Source organism: Eutrema salsugineum, unplaced genomic scaffold, assembly GCF_000478725.1.
Source record: "Eutrema salsugineum unplaced genomic scaffold, Eutsalg1_0 scaffold_3, whole genome shotgun sequence".
NCBI classification, from domain to species: Eukaryota; Viridiplantae; Streptophyta; class Magnoliopsida; order Brassicales; family Brassicaceae; genus Eutrema; species Eutrema salsugineum.
In genome coordinates, this window is record NW_006256756.1 from 15580253 (window position 1) to 15602354 (window position 22102).

Sequence of the window (22102 nt, forward strand, 5' to 3'; positions counted from 1 at the left end):
TAAACAGGTGTATTAGAATTATGGTCTTTTAACTATAATTATTTTTGGATTAATAAAATGAGCGATTTAGAAATATATTTTTATAATAATAGCCATTTTTCAGTTAACAGAATGGCTGGGTTAGAATTATGGTTTTATGATAGTGGTCATAATAATACTAAAAAAGAGTTAAAAAAAAATAAACGCAAAAATAAATTTCTATCACTTATTAGAAAAAATAAATCTATAAAGAAAACATAAATTATGTTACAATTTTGACTAAAAAAATTTTCGTGCGGATGCACGGGGTAAAATCTAGTTGAGTTTTGAAACCCTCTCTGCCGTCTGGCTTTCTTTCCGGCTACGAGAGAGGGGGTTCATGTTAGCAAAAGATGCTCTTCAATGAAGGTTGCTGGTTGCATGGAGGAATCAGAGAACTGACGGTCTCCTCTCCAGTGGTGATGAGTCTTGATTCAGCTGTAGTGGCAAGGCGGTGCTGTGACAGATGCATAGAACATAAATTGATTTGTTTTTTATACTAGCACCAGAGCTGCTAGAGTCGGTGGCATAGCGAGCAAGGAGGAGAAATATCGGCAGCAGAGCAGAAGCTGCAGTCTGTAGCAGAAATCATTGCTCCAGCTGGGTGGGTGGCACCACGAGTGGAGCAAGGTGCCACGGTGGTCAGTAAAGACCTATGCAACTAGATAGTTATCAACGACGACAAACAGGTAAGTGATTTCCTCGATAATCCAGGTGTTTTGGATCTTCCTTTGCCATATTGAAGTTCTCGATGGTGAATGGACTTGTTGGTAACTGTTGAGGGCTTTTGAGATCCGGTTCGATGGCTCAATGTATTATTCTTGTTTTTACGGTGCTATAGGTATCGGCATTGATTCGCCAAAGGAGGATCAGGTTGCTCATCGGTTCAGACTTGGCGGTTGGGGTCTTCTCTCCGGCTGGTCAATGATGGACTGTCAGCATGCCACAAAGCTCTCTTCATGTAGTCGCCGGTAAGGTCATTGAACAGAGGAAGAAATCGATTAAACACTTCTCACATTTTTGGCGATTTTGTTTACCTTCGATTGATTCTAAAGTGTTCGGTTCAATTTTACTCTGGTTTAGTTTTTGTAACCAGTTTCTATTTCTGGTTGGGTTGATGTGAATGAAAAAAAAAGTGTTTTACCGTTTGAGGTACTTTTAAAATAGTAATATCTTCCACATACACTTTCTGAATTAAGAATACTTTCTGCAACTCTTTTATACTGTTTGGACTGTCAAATTCCTAAAACACCCTGCAGTAAAACTTGTTCCTATTTTCTCTTCGGATGAAATTCTCATCTACCAGTAAATGGTGAGAAAATAACTTAGCATGCCTAAGTTATTCTTTCATGCCAATGGTGGTCCCCTTTCTTTTAATGAAATTCGTTATCCCCATAATACCTTTAATTTCGGTGAATAACAAAAATGAATAATCGACCAATGATAATTTGAGAAATTTCAGCCAATCAAAATATTTGGTGGGTCCCCTTCTCTTTTATTGAAATGTGTTATCCTCATATTACTCTTAATTTCGGTAAATAACAAAAATGAATATGAGAAAGTTCAGTCAATCAATTTTTTTGGGGTTTCATTGTTTTGGTGGGAAATGTTGACTACTAGGAAATAAGGAGATTTCAGCCAATAAAATCATTTCGGACCAAATTTCAGCCAATCAGAAATCAGGCCGATTATTATTAATTCGTTTCTAGGTATTTGACGACTGGAATTCATTTTTACTGGGTTTACAACATCTCTTCCACTTCAATTCGATGAAGCTTCACTTCCATTCAAACGCCGAAGCACGAGGTAAGTTATTCTTCTTCCTCGGGCCCTCTATATTATTGAGAATTTGTCAATTAGTAGATGTATTTGATTCGATGTTGCTGAGGAACCATTGTGTTGGAATACAATTTTGATTTACAAAATAGGGCAATTCAAAATGGGGAAAATTCATGTTTATGATGGACATTGGGTCGCATATTATTTTAATGGACTGTTAATTTTAGTTATGTTTATGTTATGTTTATAATCGTAAGTAGATTTAATTCTACACCAAATTCGCGGATTGAGGATAATTTACACAATTTGGTAATACTAGGATTTTTCGTATAACTAGGAATAAGTGATATTAATAAGTTAAGTTGATATGCAGTGTTTATGCTTTTATTTCAGAACAAAATGATAACAAACGTACTCTTTGATTACGGAGGTCATAATTCAAGTACTCTTTGATTACGATATAATGTTTAAGACATCAAGCTTAGAGGAGATAAAGTATTCTGATTTAGTGGGTAGGATATGCAGGAAGGTTGGGATAGGGGAACCATCGACAAAGTTGAAGCTGAGTTATTTTCAGGTAGTAATTCAAAAGAAGAAAAAGTTTTACATTTTTGATGACGGTGATCTTGGTGTCTATCTGATGTCGTTCGATAAAGAATGACACAGAAGTGTCTTACATGTAGAAGTCATCAATGTATTTGGAGAATCTCAGGTGGCTGAGCAAGTTTCACGTGTAGAGAGGGTAAGTCCAGATGATGTGAATATCATGGTGTGAGCACAGCTAATTATATAGTGAGTGATGGAGTAATTTCTGACTGTAATGCTGAATTTAATGATGGTGTCCTTGTTATTTACACAGGAAACAATTCAGCAGAACAACATCGTGAGCCAGTGATGGAGAATGACAATGGTGTGAAGTTATCTCGTGAGAATGAGGATAACGGTGGAGATGATGATAACATAAGTCAAAAATATCGAATGCTTGATATTGTTGAACCTCCAGCATGTGTTGAAGAACAATGTTTTGAACGTGAATGGGAGATGGTATGAAGCTAAGAGTAGGTGAAGAGTTTACCTGTAAGCAGGATCTGATAGATTTAGTTTACAGAGCTTCTCATAAGCATTGTTTTGGTATCATTGTACACAAGTCTGATAAGAGTCGATACTATGTGAAATGCGATCAAGCTGAAGCTAGATGTAACTGGTATATAAATGCCGCTAAGTCAGTTAATTCAAATATTTTCATGGTTAGACTATATAGGAAAATGCATTCTTGCTCTCAGGCTTCTGCCTGTACAAGCAACAAACGAAGGAAAGGCACACCAGGATAAGTTGCAGCAATTTTTAGTAAAAAATACCCAGGTTAATTAAAACCACCAAATCCTAAAAGTCTCATGCTTATGGTTCAAACAAAAGGTCGTGTGGATGTGTCCATACTCTACGGTATGGAGAGGCAGACAGAAAGCTATAAGTTATGTTCGTGGTACTCCATAAGAGAGTTATGAGCATCTGCATTGATATTTGTACATGCTAGAACAGATGAATCTGGGTACAAAATCAAGTGTGGAAGTCGATGAATTTGTAATATTCAAGTACTTATTTGTCGCTCTGGGTCTTACCATTGAAGGGTTTGTGGCAATGAGGAAAGTGATCATCGTTGATGCAACTTTTTTGAAGAATGGATTTGGTGGATGCCTTGTATTGCAACAGCTCAGGATCCAAATCATCACCATTATCCCCTTTCGTTTGGGGTAGTTGATGGGGAAAAGAATGATAGTTGGAAGTGGTTCTTCAGTAACCTTAAAACCGTGATACATGACAGTTCAGAATTGGTGTTTGTTTTGGACAGGAATCAAAGTCTGATCAAGGCAATAAGGGAGGTGTACTCATAAGCTAAACATGGTTTTTCCATATATCATTTGGCCCAGAATGTGAAAGCGAGCGTTCGGAGAGAGAAAGACTTAGTTGTAGGCAAGTTCATGGAATGTGCAAAGAAGTATACAGAGGCTGAGTTTCTTGATGCTTATGGGCAACTGGGAGAAAGGTATCTAGATGCAACTACGTATTTTTATGATAGTTTGCTTGAGGAAAAATGGGTTAGGTGCTTCCGGGAGAAAGGTACAACATCAACACTAGAAACTGTGTAGAGTCTATGAACAGTGTGTTTGATGATGCGAGGAAGTATGCTTTATTACCTATGATGGATGCCATTGTAGCAAAGATATCTGAGTGGTGTAACAAACATAGGAAGAAGTGTGAAACAGAACCTGAAGCACTTAAACTGGTTCCATTTGTCGAAAATGTATTACACGGAACTATTGAAGTTGCGACCACCCTAAATGTGACTGAGCTGAACTGGTTTCTGCTTGAATACACTGTGGTCGGAAAAAATGGGAAGACTTATCTGGTAAACTTGAGAAGCAAATCTTGCTCATGCATGCGTTTTGATATAGATAAGTATCCTTGCGTCCATGAAGCTGCCGTAGTGAGGATTTTTATGGCATGATTTGTACTCGAAGTATTATACTACTGAATTATGGACACTTGCATATTCCAGGACGGTATACCCTGTTCCTCATCGTTCACAATGGCTAATTCCAGATGATATCAAAAATATGGCTGCCCCAAAATCACCTGAGATGAGAAAAAGAAGGGAAGACGGCAACAGAGAAGATTTGCTTCGGTTTGAGAGTGTGGCCCAAGACCAAGTAATAAGCGTCAAAAAAGGCAGGGTAATACTCAGGGTGGAGGCTGGGCTCCCTATTTTAATGTCAGTAATCCTGACGAAAATGCACAGGGTAATACGCAGGAGAGAGTGAACATTATTAATTTATAATTGTATGAATAACTTGGTACAACTATGTTAAGATCTAGGTTGGTTGCTTGTTCTTTCGTGTTAAAATAAAGAATATGATATGTGTCCAATGTTGTTTTGTAACAATTCTGGGAAACGAGGGAGAATGTTCTATTTCATTTCATCGGAAAAATGAGCTTCCTTGAGAACACGTCTCAGTTACTTTTTACTTTTTCAGAATATACATGTGGGCCGACATAATAAGACAAAATAAGAGGACATACCTTGAAACCCTTTTTTCAGACATAGATTATTTAATATGTATATTATATTCCTTTTGGTTATCGGTATCGGTATTTCTTGGTTTGGTAAACCAATTTCAAATTACAAGACGCATGAAAATGTTGAATTATACAAAATCAAGTGCAAGCGATGACATTCTTGTAGATTATATGCATAGTTATGTTATGATTAACATTTAAACTAGACAAAATATGCAAACTCACAATATTTGAACTTCAAAGAAACATTTCTCATAAAGCGCAACATAGTTCTATGAAGACTTCATGAGGAGTAACCATATAAGGCATCGAACAATACGTATAAAGTGAAACAAGAAATCTGGTTACATGAAAATGTTGGGACAGTAAAATAATTGCTATTAGTGAAAAGTACAACTACACAATTATATATCTAATAGAGGTATTACTATTTTTTTGTTTAAAATCGCAAAAGTACAACTACTAGAGAGATTTTGTATAACTGACATATTGGTACAAAAACGTATCAAACCTCCTAAGAAGAATTGACATGGGTCCACGCGTTATTGGACATTAGCTTTTGACGGTGGCACATGAGACGGGTCCGTATTCTGCGTAATATTTAAATAATATTATATTTATTTCAGAAAATTTGGTTTTTAAATTTCTCCCCAATTCTCCCAATCTCAGAAAATTTCAAACTTCCTCCCAGTTTTCCTTTTTGAAAAGGTTATTTCCTTTCTATCTATTCATATTTCTATTCCCTCTTCCATTCTGTTCTTTCTTTTCTGAATCCTTATCAAAACGATTATGGACCCGAGCTACGAAAACGAGAAAAAAACAAGAAACTATACGACATGCTTTTCCACATAGCCGATGGTGACTATGGGATTCCGAAAGAATGTCCATGTGGTGGAAAAATCATCCAGGAGATCTCTGACGATCCGGGAAAGAGATACTACACCTGCAAAGTGTTTAAGGTATTAATTGTTCTAATTTTATGGGTTTATTTTTAGAATTACGAATTAGTTGTTCAAAATTTCTGGATTCAAGGGTTGGGATTTTAATTTTCCTGGGTTCACTTTTAAGATTGCGAATTAGATGTCTAAATTCCTGAGTTCACTTATAAGATTGTGAATTAGATGTATAAATTTCTGGGGTCATGGGTTAGGGTTTAGAATTAGATGTCGAAATGTCTGGGTTCAGGGGTTAGGAATACGAATAACTTGTTTTGATTTGCTGAATTTATATGTAGAATGATGGCTACCATTTTCGGAAAAAATGAGATCATGTTGTCGATGAAGAGATTACTATGTAAAGAAATGAGATTCATGAGCATTGCGCGAGGTACTAATTAAACCGACTTTTACCAAGTATTACCAATTTATTGTAGTTTGACAAATTTCTAAATTTCCACGAACTTGGGCTGAATTATACTAAATTGTACTATTTATTGACAAATTTGCACGTAGTTGAGCCGACTTATACCAATTTGTACCAATTATTGTAGTTTGACAAATTTTCACATATTTGGGCTGAATTATACCTTATTGTACCATTTATTATAGTTTGACAAATTTGCACGTAGTTAGGCCGAATTATACATTTTTATATCAATTATACGAATTTCTACATTTAAGGGTTTCTTCACTTTTTAGGGATTTAAATACGTAATAAATTATTTAACACAGCATTTGTGAGAAATATTTATTTCACAAATAAGTAAATATAACCAAAAAAAGGTTCGAGATACTAAAAATAAAAAGATAAAAAGATGATTACAGTGATGGTGCAGGAAGTGGTAGATGAAGAGGATGAGCAACTTATGAGTCTGAGAGAAAGTTTCTGAGAGAATATTTTCTTCTCCTCAGTCTTCTCTCAGACTCCTAGCTTGCTCGTCTTCGTCAACCACTTCCTGCACCAACTTACGTAATGTTTGTATAGCGAGTAGGGTTCATGTAGAAAGGAGAAGGAAAGAGTGGTTTGATTACTAAGATGGTGCAGGAAGTGGTAGACGAAAAAGAAGAGCAACTTAGGAGTCTGAGAAAAGAGTTTCTGAGAGAAGAGTTTCTTCTCTTCACTCATATCTCAGGCTCCTAACTCGCGCGTCCTATCGTCCACCACTTCCTGCACCATCTTCTGTTTCTTTGAATAGAGAGTTATTGAAAATTAGGGTTTCTGTTGAAGAAAGAGTGGTTTGATGAAATAAGGAGTTTAGGGTATTTATGGATAAGTGAGGTGGTGCTGGATGACGTGTTTACACGTAACCGTTATAAATGGGGTAGTTAAATGCGTCCACTCATGATTAAAATGAATCGATTCTCGATGTAAGACTGGTACAACTACCAAGTCTGGTAAACCATATCATTTATTGAACACGACGTTTGCGATAATTTTTTTTTTAAAAACAAAACAAGTGAAAATTACCAACAGGAGAAAAGGTTCCAAAAGGGTTCAAAAAGATAAAATAAGAAAACAAACAAAAGTTTTTTGATGCATGATTACGCCATGGCGTGCAATTGGATCCACCTCCGAGCGTGTTCATCGAAGCAGACCCTTTCACAGTGAAACATATCTGCGGCATCCTCCCTCACCATGTCCTTCTCCTTGATCCACAAATGAATCAGCATGTCGTGAATCGTCATCAACATCTGGCCCACCGTCGCGTTGGGTGCCACATGTCATACACCAGCATTGGGTGGAAGATTTTGCCCTCAGGACTGACGTTTGGGTGGAATATTGGTGTGTTGAAGTGCATCCGCGGTGCCTTAAGCAGAAATCCTGGATCGAAGTGGATGCCGAGAGAGAAGACACCCCCTTCATAGGGTGTATTCTTCGTACCAGTGATTGTGGCCGTCCACTCATACATGTCGTCGTCCTTCACACAGGTGGAGTAGAAGGGAGAGGAGTGGTCTTCAAAGTCCTTGATGGACCTTCGGATATGGAAGAGTGCCATGAGTTCTCGTGGGGTCGCCATTTTGTGAGAGTTAATGAATTTTAGGGTTTATGACGAAAAGAGAAGGAATAAGTGCTTTAATGAGATGAGAAGGATAGTGAAGTATTTAAGGATAAGGACAGTTAATGAAAATTAGAGTTTCTGAAGAAAAGAGAATCAAATGAGTGTTACTATAAATGAAATGAAATGAGAAGTGGTGTCAAAGGGAGGTGGTGCTTGATGACGTCTTCACGCGTAACCGTTATAAATGAGGTAAGTAAATGGGGTAAATAAATGCGTCCATTGTCGATGTAAGATTTGTATAACTACCAAGTCTACAAATCAACTCTACATAATATTATAGAATTATACAAAGTTTTATCAAAAATATTTTAACTAAGGTCTCTCTTTTAGGGCTTTTTCTGATTTCAGAGACTACTTAATTTTCCATTTTAAGGTTTATTATCTGATCTTAGATACTATCGTGTATTTTTCCAAATTTTAGGGTTCCATCTAGGTTGTTCCTATTTTATCGTTTTTTTGTGAACAAAATTTTGTGAAAAAATTTCATTAATCACAAAAAAAAATAATTAGATAATAAACAGAAAGAAAATGTACACATAAAAAGAAAAACAAAAGAAAATGAAAATAACATAATTAAAAAGATGTTCATAGCTCGTGGATCTGGGTGAAGCTACGAGTGAGTTCCTCATAGCGGACCCTGTCTTCGCGGTACATCACCGCCACCTCTTCCCTCACGACGTCGCCCTCCTCCACCAGCGGATGCAAGAGCATGGTGGCCAGAGTCATCATCATCTGGGCCACTAAAGTCACGATGCCCCACGTGTCCAGCATGAGCATGGGGTGGAAGATGTTGCCGCAATGACTCACGTTGGGGTGGAAGATGGGAGTCCTGAAGTGCACCTTTGGTGGCTTCAGAAGAAACTCGTGCGGAAAGTGGATGCGCAAGGTGAAGATACCCCCTTCGTAGGGAGTTTCCGATGGACCGGTTATGGTCACTGTCCAGACAGACATATCCTCCGCCTTCACCCCAACGGAGTAGATCTCCGACGGGTTTTGCTGCAGTTTGGGTAGGTAGCGACGGATCCAGTAGAGAGCCCTTGGTTCATTTGGTTGGTTAGCCGCCATTTGGGAGAGAAAAGGAAATGGGAAAGATAAAAGTTTTTTGGGAGTTTAGGATTTCTTTCTCTGAGATGGTGTGGTGAAATGAGAAGGCGAGGGAGTTCTATTCAAGAAGAAGAAGTGATGCGGTGCATGCATTAATTGCGTCGACTCGCGATACAAATTATGCGTATCTCGATGTACGACTGGTTCAACTCCATGTCGGAATACAAATTGATTAAAATGAGTACACGTAAGTTATGATGGCATTCCCACATGCGTCGTTTTATAAATGCTTATTAATTTAAATGATTCGACAGTTACCCGACAACCAAAAGAGCTACATTAATTTAAACCGATTACAAACAACTGATATCCTCAACTCTAATTTAGTTTAAAATGATTATAATCATGACCAAACCAATATCCTTAAAATAAATTTAAATCTACAAACGATCTAACAGTCATATTTGTTCAAAATTTTTTTTTTTTTTTGAATTGACAGTAAGATAGAGGGAACATTTATGTTAAATCTTCCTCTTCTTCATCTTCTCATGATGCACCTCCCCTTACTCTAATGAAGCGCCAAGTTGTTCCTACATGGTAACACAGATATGTGATGTTTAATCGTGACACACCATAGTTTTACCTATGAGTACCAAATAATACAATTACATTTGAAATGAAGATAAAATACCTATATCCCATTACGTCTTCTGGTGAAATACGTCCTAACAACCGCTGGCTTCGTCTTTTTCTTCGTATCCTTCTCGTTCTCCTTCTATGCCACCTCACCTCCCACTTCTTCATTCTATTCTCCTTCTTCTCCTTCTTCATCTTCACGTTGTTCTTCTCCTTCTTTCTCTTCTCCTAGACCTTCTCTTGGAATTACCTCTTTCACATCATATTCAACGGACTTCAATCTATATCAATGCCATCGATGAGGTCTCTCATTTGGAGGAACTGCTCATCCATATTCTTCTTCAACCCTTGAATCTGGTTCACAATCCCAATCGGCGCTGGAGATTTAGAGGAGGCATTCTTCGCTGGTTCATCGTTCAAGCTCATATCCTTCAAGAATATCTTCTTCCCATCCTCAACTATACGCCTCGTCCAATTATCAGGAATTATATCACCGGTATCTGGGTCTTCATACCCTTCCATGATACTAACTAACATATCTTCCTCATCAAGAGATGGTTGCAATATACTCTGGATATCTTTGGTATTACCGAGTGTTACGTAGAAGTCCGAGAAAGGAAACCTTTGAGAGTGAATGGTCTGAACTTCGTCTTACACATCCAAGGACACCCTATTTCTGCTCCTTTAGCTTCTTCATTATATGTGTCCTTCAAACAAGGTATTGCTTCAAAAGGTAGCAACTCCAAGGGAGTAACAAAGCCAGGAAATGTCCAAGAATCAGTTTCGACGACCTAATTGAAGTGCCTCAATGTATGATCGACTTCTTTGAGATTCGCATCAAATGAATTCACAACACACATTCTCAAGCGATCAGGACCACCCTGCCTCTTTTCAATCTTCTCTTTAACAACAGCAAGTGAAGGGATAATTCCTTTCTTAAAATACTTATCCTTAAAATCACTACTGCCCACCATCTCATAATTCTCTGGCTATTCATGGCAGTCTAATCCAGATATGAGTCCATGTTCCTTAAGCGAATACCGAATTGGAACGCCATGAACAACAAACCAATACTCTCTCCTCTTCTCTGTCTTTGCTGTGCGTAGAAGGAGTATCCACATCCCCTGAGTCTTATGGGTTGTATCCATATACATCGCCTTGTGCATATGCCAGAAGTGCTTGAATTGAGGATGCTCGCTAAACCACCTTAGCTCATCGGGTCTCAGTTCCAAAGACGCCGACTCTAGATTATCCACTGCTTTGTGGATCCAACACTGAGTTCCTAACTTTATTGCCTTGTTGTACTGATTTGGACTAAAATACATACTCAGCAGTTGCATTGGCTGGTGTTCCTCATCATTACGCGTTTGCTCCTCATCTTCATTACGAAAGCGTAATGGCTCCCACCAGTGGCGGATCTAGAAAAAAATTTAGTTGGGGGCATAAGTTTATAAATAAGAAAGAAAAAAAATTAGTTGGAGGCAAAAAATTATTTTTATTATTAAATTAAATTTATTTTGATTAAATTTATCCTAAAATTAAAAGAAAAATAAAAAAGAGTAGGGGGCACTTGACCCCACTCCTCTTTAACTACCTCCGCCCCTGGCTTCCACAAGATTAATTGAAGCGAGTTACTATCTCCTCCAAATGATGCCATTACAGTATTTCTACGAAGTTAAGACACAACTAATTATCACCCGACACATCAATCAAAGTCAATCGAACTCAAATTTTGCAGGACATAATACTAATGTCAGTTCCTCGTTCCTAAACCCAGGTATCAGATACTACAGAATAATTCCTAAACCTAGAAATAAGATAACAACAGTAAAGGAGCTAATACGAAGAAGAACGAAGAACGAACCTGATGCGAATTTGAAGATTGTGACCAGTATAGAAAACCGAACACTCCTTGTTTGTAGTTCGTAGTTGACAAGATATCATCTTACAATAGCTTCATGGCGGAGAACTGTAAGAGCATCTATTTCGTCGGCCATGAGATAACTGCAGTTGAAGAGCTTCTTATATTAGAATCTGAATGGTTAGGAAGTTTTGATCAATAATTAACATTGATGATTCATTGAATAGTTAAAATGATATCGTTTCTAGAGACGTTTTGAGAAGTTCTTTGCAAAACGATGTAGACAAGCTTAAAGTGTTTTGATTGATGTAATTTTTTTTTTTTTTGAATCATTAGCCACAATATCTAATCATAAGTTTTTTAAAAAGAGAATTATAATGAGTCCAGAAAACTTAGATGTGAAGATGGATAATGATTATATGTATGTGTTTATTTCGTCGGCCATGAAAACAATAGCTTCACAATTATCAATTATTTTTTTTATCATCAAATATGTATGTGTTGCTATCAATATTTACAGGTGTTTCTATGTTATTTCAAGTATTTATACATTTGTTTGTTGATTAGGTGACAATAAAAACCATTTTTAGGTGCCCATAGTAGACATGTTCATTTAAGAAATTGCAGAAAACAGACAAGAACAGATTAGTCACATATTGAAAAACATTATACAAAGTATTTTCAACATAAAAAGCACATGAGACATATCTGAGGAACGCAGATTTAAGAAATTCGGGTAGTTAAATGACTTCCCAAACATTCCATAAGTGTCAACTTTGGAGAGCAACTATTCTACGTAGAAGCAACTACGGGAGAAACTATTGTTCACTTTTGTTAATACTAGTGGATTGTCTGCGCTACACGCGGTATTTTTCTAATGTTATTTGTTAAAAAAATATATATTTTGTAATTGTAGAACGTTTGTATTTTTTTTTCTAAATTGACTATAATTGTATAAGGTAGGATTGTTATTATCCATTGTACAATCCATTTATGATGGAAAATATGGCTGCATGGTAAGTAGTTGACATATTTTTTCTATTAAACATTTACAAACAGATTGAACGGTTTTTGTTTTTTTCTTCTTGTGTTGGCATCCTTGATATTCTCAAGATTAGCGATGTGTAAGTCCACGTCAATCCTATTTGTAGTATGCGAGTTAAAATGTGTAACTGTGAAGTAGATATTCATGTAACTGCAAATCCAATAATTATTTCTTATCCATACTTAAGTAATTGAGCATCCCGTTTCATGATCATTCCCAGATTGAAAAACGAAAATCATAGAAAAGATATGTAACTTAGCCTATTATAGTATGTTTTGTGAACTACATTTAGATTTAGTGGAGCCTATCGAACATAGAAACATGACAATTAGTGCTAAAATATAGTTGACCTAATGTAACATGAACCTTACCCCATATAAGGGGTTTTTTCTCTCTTTTTGTGGTGGTTCTTCGAGCTCTTTAGCAAACGTTCGTACATCTTCAAGTTTTTTTTTTCTGCATCTTTGTATATGTCGGAAATTGAAGCCTTGTTTACCATTCTTCACCTTCCACCAAAAGCAAACATGGAACATCAAATTTGTCCTTATGAGAAAATATTTTAATGTAGAATCGTGGACACTATCAAGTAGAAAACTTTTCAGTTTTGATTGTTTGCTTTCAAAATTTATATAGAATAATATATTTACTTGCATATTACATTACCCTGAGATCCATGATTTAGTATAACCATCTTCAAAATGTATAATCTATTGGCGATTTGATTTACGCACCACGACACCACAACCCATCAGTCTTACTCGGTTTTTTTTTTAAATGAAAAAATCGATTATTCTTTTTGTTGTAGGGAATCAATTTTCTTCATAAAAGGACTATATGCACACAAAAAAAAGAGAGGAGAAGACTACGTACAATCGTACATGAATGAAAAGGCAAGAAGAAACGACTTCTTCTTCATTGACCCTCTTCTTCGTATTCGAAGCTAGAGATGTGTAAGATCTAAATCTATGCGAGAAATATAGGAGAAGGGTTATTAGGAGAGGAAGTAACGTTTAAATATATTAGTATTTTAGTATTGTATTTAAAATATTATGGTATTAATCTAATAAGTTTTATGTAAATTGTGAAGTTTTAACGATTTTGTTTTGAATCTATATACAGTATGTTATATTTCAAAAACGTATTATTTGGTCAAACACTTATAAGTTAATATATCCAAACCAACTAAAATTTTTAAAAATACTATTTTTAAACATAGTATTGACATGATAAAATATTATACATTTACTTCTTTAAATCATGTGGATAAAACATTATTTTCACTTTTATTCTAATTATATATATGTTCTTTAAAAATAGTAAAAAACAAGAAAATTTAAAATTCAATTTTTTCTTTTCTTGTTTAACCAATACACATTTTTATTTTGATATATTAGCCAATTCTAATAAATAAAATGTTTGCTTTGAGACTAATAACAATTTTAAATTTGAAATCAAAACAATAGTTAAATATGAAAGGAATAAAATCACACAAAATTTTTAAATTAAATATATTTGTGTCAATTGGTTGTGTAAATTTTTAAATAATTTTTCAATTATCTTTTTAAAAAATGAAATTTTTTCATCATGTTCATTTTTATTCTTGTTATATCTGTTTTTCAATGAATATATCATATTTATTTATTTTAATAATTTTTTATGATTATATTCAGTTTCATTATATTAATTCTTACTTCTTCTAATTATAATTAATTATGCAAAATCGGTACAATTTAATACATACAAATTTAGGAAAATAAAATAATAAATTGAACAACTCAAAACTAAGAACTTCAATATTAATGTATTGCAATTCCAAGTCGAGTGTATAAAATGTAAATTTTCGATCATTTTCGCATAATATATTACATGAGATTATGTGGAAATATGTTTTGCATATGTAAAAAAATTAGATGAATATAAATCATAATTATTAGTTATTTAAAATTCTTCATGAAAAATCTTAAAATTGAGTATCGCAAACTTTTATAAGTAGCATATAATTTTAGATAGATAATAAATTAAATTTGTAGCTTAAACAGTGATAATGGAGATTTAATATCATGTTAGTTTTTTTTTGTTAATATATATTTTTATATTTTTTAATTTATTTTCTTAACCATAATATTAGAATTAGGAAAAATTTTTAATCTACAATTTTGATATATACAAATAAAATTGAATTTTTAAATGGTAATGTGGATTATTTGAAAATAATATAGCATTAAATGTTATTAATAATAAAATAATTTAAATAAAAATTTTTCTATATTTTTTGTATTAACAATATAATTTTATAATTTATAAATTTTATAAATTGTCATTGTAGAATAATTAAATTATCATTTTAAATCTTATGTGGATGTCGTTAGAGGCATATAGCTTTAACTTTTATTTTTCTGTAAATATAATTTTTGTTAACAATATAATTTTTTAAAATTTGTGAATTTTTTTAATTTTAAATATTGATGTGCACCAATAAAATTGAACTTTTAAATCATATGTGGACATTCTTATAGGCATATAGCTTTAACTTTTATTAGTAATAGATGTTGGTATAAGACTCGGGTGAGACTTATAAGATTGCGGAATCGATGGCTTGGTGGGATCAACACGCTGGCTTTCACGCTCTCTCGTGTGGATCTGTGGGTGAGAATGGTAAGACAAGGCTTGCTTTCACAAGGCTTGAATCAAGGTGGGATCTGTCAAGCTGGCTTTAACGGTCTCTCTTGAGGGATCGGTTAATGGTCGTGAAGTGGAACGAAAGCACCACCAAGATGATGGAGGATCTCTGATATTTCGGCTTGTCTCTTGGTGAATCTCACACGCAAGAACACAAACAAAGTCTCTCAAGCACAAGCTAAGAGGAAAACGGCGTTATTTTATTGATATCGGGAAAAAGGTTAAAGTACAAGAACTGCATGTGGACTTTATAAACAGTCCGTCAGCTTTGAACCTTCTAGGGTTCGACTCAAGGAATAAAAAACGACACTAAGGACTCAAAACAACAGGACTTGTAAAAAGAAATAAAGTAAAATGGCAAAGCGTCTCATTTGGACACAAAAATGGAAAGTTCACTTAAAAATAAAAAAGGAAAAGAAACTAATCGTGTGCAACCTTTTCTGGACTTGTTCCGTGCACCTCTGATGCCCTCTAGTGTGTTAGACACCACTAGGATACTCCCATGTTACCTGCACAAATCGTATAAATGGAAAATACCTGGTTACGGCAGGTTGTGGGCTTGCTGGTTACGTCGTTGAGTAGCTCGTTAGTCTTGAGGTTTTCTTTGTTAGTCTTGATGTTTTCTTCATCTAGAGTCCTGCTAACGTTGTGTCCTGCGAGTTCTTCAAGTTTCTTCACGCGTCCCACTTCATGTTCCTCTTCTTGTCTCATTTGCTCGCTATCGGCTCCGTGTCTTGAAACGGTTGTATCTTGAGGGTCCAATGCGGTCTCTTCGAGATTCTTGGTGTTTCGTGCTCCATTTTCTGCCAAGTAAACATGTATACCTGGTTCTAGTTGAGGCTGGTTCTCTTTGAGGCTCAAACGCGCGAAACCCTCCATTATGTCTAAATCGGGTCCTTCGGGGCTGTCTCGCGTGTATTGCTCTTGAATCACGGTTTTGAACGCATCTCCAAGTTCCATGGTACTTAGTAATGATTCCAGGGCCAAGTTGAACCCTTCTCTAAGCCTCCTTGCTTTGGAACGGGTCGTTCGTGCTTCTTTGAGCTCGGGAACGATCTTTGGGTCTGGTGATGGTTCGATGGCCTCATCATTCCCCCCCTCTTCAAGAGGTTTTGTTCTCAAAACTGTTTCACCTGCATCATAAGGAGACAAGTCAGCAACATTAAAACTATGTGAAATGTTTAGCTCACCTGGAAGTTCTAGTCGGTAGGCGTTATCATTGATTTTTCCAACACTTTGAAAGGTCCCTCTTTGCGAGGGGCAAGCTTGGAACTCCTTTGCTGTGGGAACCTTTCTGGTCGCATATGTAGCCAGGCCCACTCTCCTGGTTCGAATACAAGTTTCTTGCGTCCTTTATCAGCTCTCCTTTTGTATTCCTCCGTTTTCTTAACTATGTTATCTCGGGCCTTTTCATGTATCATCTTCACAAATTCTCCTTTCTTGAGGCCGTTTAGATTAACTTGCTCAGCTTGGGGTATTGGAGAGAGATCTAAAGGCGTCAGTGGATTAAATCCATACACAACTTCAAAAGGAGACATCTTAGTAGCCGAGTGAGTAGCATGATTATAAGCAAATTCAATGAAAGGCAAACAATCTAACCATGTTTTCAAATTTCGACCAAGAGTGACCCTAAGTAAAGTAGATAGCGTACGGTTTACCACTTCAGTTTGCCCATCCGTTTGAGGATGACAAGTTGTAGAGAATAGAAGCTTGGTGCCAAGCTTTATCCAAAAGGGTCCTCCAAAAGTGGCTTAAGAACTTAGAGTCTCGGTCAGAGACAATCATTCTTGGCACTCCATGTAATCTCACCACCTCTTTAAAGAACAATTCGCGGTTTGTGTGGCATCATTAGTCTTGTCACAGGATATGAAGTGTGCCATTTTTGAAAAGCGATCAACAACAACAAAGATCGAGTCTTTGTGCCTGATCTTGGGTAAGCCTAGTACAAAATCCATAGAAATATCCACCCATGGTGCGTTAGGGATAGGTAAAGGTAAATATAGACCATGAGGATGTAACCTGGACTTGGCTTTATGACAAGTAACACATCGTGAGCAGTGTCTCTCCACATCTTTCTTGAGGTGCGGCCAAAAGAAGTGGTCAGCGATTACGGCTAGTGTCTTGTCCACTCCAAAGTGACCCATGAGACCTCCACCGTGTGCTTCCTTCAGCAATAGCTCCCTCAAAGACCCTTGTAGAACACATAGTCTCTTGTCTCGGAAAAGAAACCCATCGTGTAGGTGATATGAGGTATAAGCTCCCTTGCCATGGCCTTGATAAGCTTCTCCGAACTCGAGATCTTCTTTGTATAGCTCCTTGATATGCTCAAAGCCGAGTACCTTGGCCTCCATAGTAGATATCAATGTATGCCTTCTTGATAGTGCATCGGCCACCACATTCTCTTGTCCCTTCTTGTACTTGATCACATAAGGAAAAGTCTCTATGAACTCCAACCATTTAGCATGGCGTCTCTTAAGTGCTTTAAAGTCTCGTGATCAGTATGAATGATGAATTCCTTGGACAACAAGTAATGCTGCCAGGTCTCCAATGCTCGGACTAAGGCATATAACTCCTTGTCGTAGGTGGGATAATTTAGTGTGGCTCCACTGAGTTTTTCACTGAAGAATGCCACTGGTCTCTTTCTTTGGTGTAGTACAGCTCCAATTCCCACCCCTAAAGCATCACACTCCACCTCAAACATCTCGTCAAAGTCTGGTAGGGTTAAGACAGGTGCTTGTGTTAATCGGCTCTTCATGGCTTCAAAAGCTGCATCTTGGGCTGGCTCCCATGAGAATGGCACGTTCTTCTTGATCACCGCGGTGACTGGGGCGGCCACCGTGCTGAAATCTTGTACAAAACGCCTGTAGAAGCTGGCCAGGCCATGAAAGCTTCTAACATGACCGATTGTAGTTGGTGTAGGCCACTCGCGTATTGCCTTGATCTTCTCCTCGTCTACTTGTAATCCCTGTTCACTTACTACAAAGCCTAAGAAAACAAGCTTGTTAGTACAAAATGAGCACTTCTTAAGGTTAGTATATAGGCCTTCCTTGCGAAGTGTTTTAAGCACTAGTTCGAGGTGTTGAAGATGATCATTAAGGTTCTTACTATATATAAGTATATCATCGAAATATACAACTACGAATTTACTTATATAAGCTCGAAGAATCTGGTTCATAAGGCGCATGAAGGTGCTTGGTGCATTAGTCAAGCCAAAAGGCATAACTAACCACTCATACAAGCCTTGTTTGGTCTTAAATGCGGTTTTCCACTCGTCTCCTTCACGCATTCGAACCTGGTGGTATCCACTCTTTAAGTCCACCTTTGAGAAGATTGTGGATCCGCTTAGCTCGTCCAACATGTCATCTAGGCGTGGAATGGGATGCCTATACTTGATGGTGATGTTGTTGATGGCACGGCAGTCCACACACATTCTCCATGTACCATCTTTCTTGGGTACTAAGAGAACCGGCACAGCACAAGGACTGAGACTTTCACGGATATAACCCTTGTCCATTAGGTCTCGTACTTGTCTCTCTAGCTCCTTAGTCTCCTCGGGGTTCATTCTATAAGCTGGCTTGTTGGGCAAAGCTGAACCGGGAACTAAATCGATTTGGTGCTCTATTCCACGTAGTGGTGGCAATCCTGGTGGTATCTCTTCGGGAAATACATCCTTAAACTTGTTCAGAATAGCTTGTACTTCAAGTGGTATCTCAGAGTCACCTAGACCTGCGCTTAGACACTCTTTAAACATCATTAGTAGCACAGTGCCATTGGCACTCATGGTTTTATAAACATCACTAGATGATAAATAAAGATTGTTTTTACTTAGCTCGGATTCTTTGTTCATGTGCACTTGCATTTCATGTACCTCGGTGGGGCTTAGAGGCGCAAGATTATATTTACCCTCCTTGTGCATGAAAGAATAATTGTTGGTGCGGCCATTGTGGGATGTGGCTCGGTCGAATTGCCACGGTCTACCGAGTAATAGATGTCCTGTTTGCATGGGCACCACGTCACAAGTGACTTGATCATGATACTTGCCGATGCTGAAAGGTACGGATACTTGCTCAAAGATCTTGAGCTCGGTCTGATCGTTCAGCCACCTTAGTTTGTAAGGGCGAGGATGCTTTGTCTTTTCAAGACCTAATCTGTCCACCATATACTTGCTAGCCACGTTACTACATGAACCACCATCTATGATAAGGTTACATACCTTGTTTTTAACGGTGCATCTAGTATGAAATATGTTCTCTCTTTGGGCTGTTTCCTCGGGGTGAACTAGAACGCTTAGCACTCGGCGAATCACTAAGAGTTCACTAGTATCCGGATATTCAACCTCCTCCTCCATGTCGTTAGACTCATCTTCTTGTTCATCTTGCGATTCATAGTCACCACTAGGGGTAATGATAATGACTTGCTGGTTTGGGCACTCCCTTGACATGTGACCCCTACCTTGACATCTAAAACAAGTTATATCACGAGTCCTTGAGGTATTATTAGGAGGCTTACTTGGCTCAGCTCGGTTGAACTTGGGAGCCTCGGTATTTTTGCCCTTAAACCTGGACTCGATCTCCACGGCCTTGCCTTTGTCTACCGGCTTAGAGCTGCTGGCGTTCCATGGTTGGCTCGTACGGTTGCGGCTAGTAAGAGCGGTCTTGCGCTTGATTTGCTGCTCTACTTGAACGGCAAGATGCAATAGCTCGTGTAACCCACTATATTGAGCTCTCTCCACCTTTCTTGCTATTCTCTCTTGTAACCCGTCGATGAACTGCGCCATCAAGGCTTCCTCCGATTCTTCTAACTCCAACGAGTTCATCAGCTTCTCAAACTCCTCAAAATACTCATCTACGCTTCTGTTTCCCTGAGACAATTTGCGAAAACGCTTTTGTAAGTCTCTATGATAGTGTTCAGGTACATACCTAAATCGTAGGAGGAATTTCATGTCGCTCCAAGTGACGACTGGTCCAAAGCGTTGCCTCCTTCTCTCGGCTACATTTCTGTCCCACCATGCTAAGGCATTATCAGTGAGCTGTGCAGCCGCAACAGCCACCTTCTTGCGTTCAGCGTAGCCATAGCACTCAAAGATGTGCTCTAGTCGCCTCTCCCAATCCAAGTATGCCTCGGGGTCCGACTTTCCTGCAAAAGTAGGAGGTGTTAGCTTGAGATCATGAGTTTGCTCTCGGGTATCTACTACCCTAGCTGGATTTCTTCTTAGAGGATCCGGTCTCCTCTGCTGTCGATGCTGAAGAGGATCAGGTGGAAATTCATCCTCTAGTTCGGGCATCTCTTCATCATCACTCGCGTCACCGGCTTGCACTTGTGCTCCTCGAACTGGGGCTCTCCTTGGTTGTGCCTCAACTCGATCTATTCTTGCTCCGAGTTCTTGACGAATATTTCCCATCTGTTGAGTCATGTTCCTCAGCTCCTCTCTCATTGCGGTTATCATTTGGACAAGAGCATCGTTCGGAACAGGTTCTCCTTATACTCAACAAAAACAACAACTAGTCAAAAGTACCACTGAATATTAATGATAACAAAATGCTAGACTATGTAACTCGATACGTACATGAAGCTAAATAACTTTTTATAGGGTTTTCAAATTTTAGTTTGAAACGAGTAAGAATTAACAGTCTTAAAAGCTAGCAAGGCAACGGATTCTTTTTTTTTTTTGACTATTGAATACGAAAGCAATGAAATTTTTCTAGGGTTTTCGGTTTTATGAATCAAAATAAACTAAACGAGTATGAATCAAATGAAAGAGTACAAGGGATAGAAAACCAAAGGCAGGAACCTTTGGCTCTGATACCAAAATTGTATAAGACTCGGGTGAGACTTATAAGATTACGGAATCGATGGCTTGGTGGGATCAACACGCTGGCTTTCACGCTCTCTCGTGTGGATCTGTGGATGAGAATGGTAAGACAAGGCTTGCTTTCACAAGGCTTGAATCGAGGTGGGATATGTCAAGCTAGCTTTAACGCTCTCTCTTGAGGGATCGGTTAATGGTCGTGAAGTGGAACGAAAGCACCACAGAGATGATGGAGGATCTCTGATACTGTGGCTTGTCTCTTGGTGAATCTCACATGCAAGAACACAAACAAAGTTTCTCAAGCACAAGCTAAGAGGAAAACGACATTATTTTATTGATATCGGGAAAAAGGTTAAAGTACAAAAGCTGCATGTGGAACTTTATAAACAGTCCGTCAGCTTTGAACCTTCTAGGGTTTGACTCAAGGAATAAAAAACGACACTAAGGACTCAAAACAACAGGACTTGTAAAAAAAATTAAGTAAAATGGTAAAGCGTCTCATTTGGACACAAAAATGGAAAGTTCGCTTAAAAATAAAAAAGGAAAAGAAACTAATCGTGTGCAACCTTTTCTGGACTTGTTTCGTGCACCTCTGATGCTCTCCAGTGTGTTAGACACCACTAGGATACTCCCATGTTACCTGCACAAATCGTATAAATGGAAAATACCTGGTTACGGCCGGTTGTGGGCTTGCTGGTTACGTCGTTGAGTAGCTCATTAGTCTTGAGGTTTTCTTCGTTAGTCTTGATGTTTTCTTCGTCTAGAGTCCTGCTAACGTTGTGTCCTGCGAGTTCTTCAAGTTTCTTCACGCGTCCCACTTCATGTTCCTCTTCTTGTCTCATTTGCTCGCTATCGGCTCCGTGTCTTGAAACGGTTGTATCTTGAGGGTCCAATGCGGTCTCTTCGAGATTCTTGGTGTTCCGTGTTCCATTTCCTGCCAAGCAAACATGTATACCTGGTTCTAGTTGAGGCTCAAACGCGCGAAACCCTCCATTATGTCTAAATCGGGTCCTTTGGGGCTGTCTCGCGTGTATTGCTCTTGAATCACGGTTTTGAACACATCTCCAAGTTCCATGGTACTTAGTAATGATTCCACGGCCAAGTTGAACCCTTCTCTAAGCCTCCTTGCTTTGGAACGGGTCATTGGTGCTTCTTTGA

The 22102-nt window shown here is 37.8% G+C and overlaps 2 protein-coding genes across 2 annotated transcripts; both read right to left on the reverse strand.

The window, feature by feature from the left end:
* Positions 1-7352: 7352 nt before the first annotated feature.
* LOC18014762 (ubiquitin-conjugating enzyme E2 28) lies at positions 7353-7828 on the reverse strand. Its single transcript, XM_024154694.1, has 2 exons — positions 7541-7828; positions 7353-7457 (listed from the first exon to the last, which is right to left on the reverse strand). Exons 1-2 carry the CDS (start codon positions 7826-7828, stop codon positions 7353-7355), a joined length of 393 nt encoding a protein of 130 aa, XP_024010462.1.
* A 627-nt stretch (positions 7829-8455) lies between these two features.
* Positions 8456-8935, reverse strand: LOC18014540 (ubiquitin-conjugating enzyme E2 29). The gene has a single exon (XM_006397261.1). The coding sequence runs from the start codon at positions 8933-8935 to the stop codon at positions 8456-8458; it is 480 nt and encodes a 159-aa protein (XP_006397324.1).
* Positions 8936-22102: the final 13167 nt, after the last annotated feature.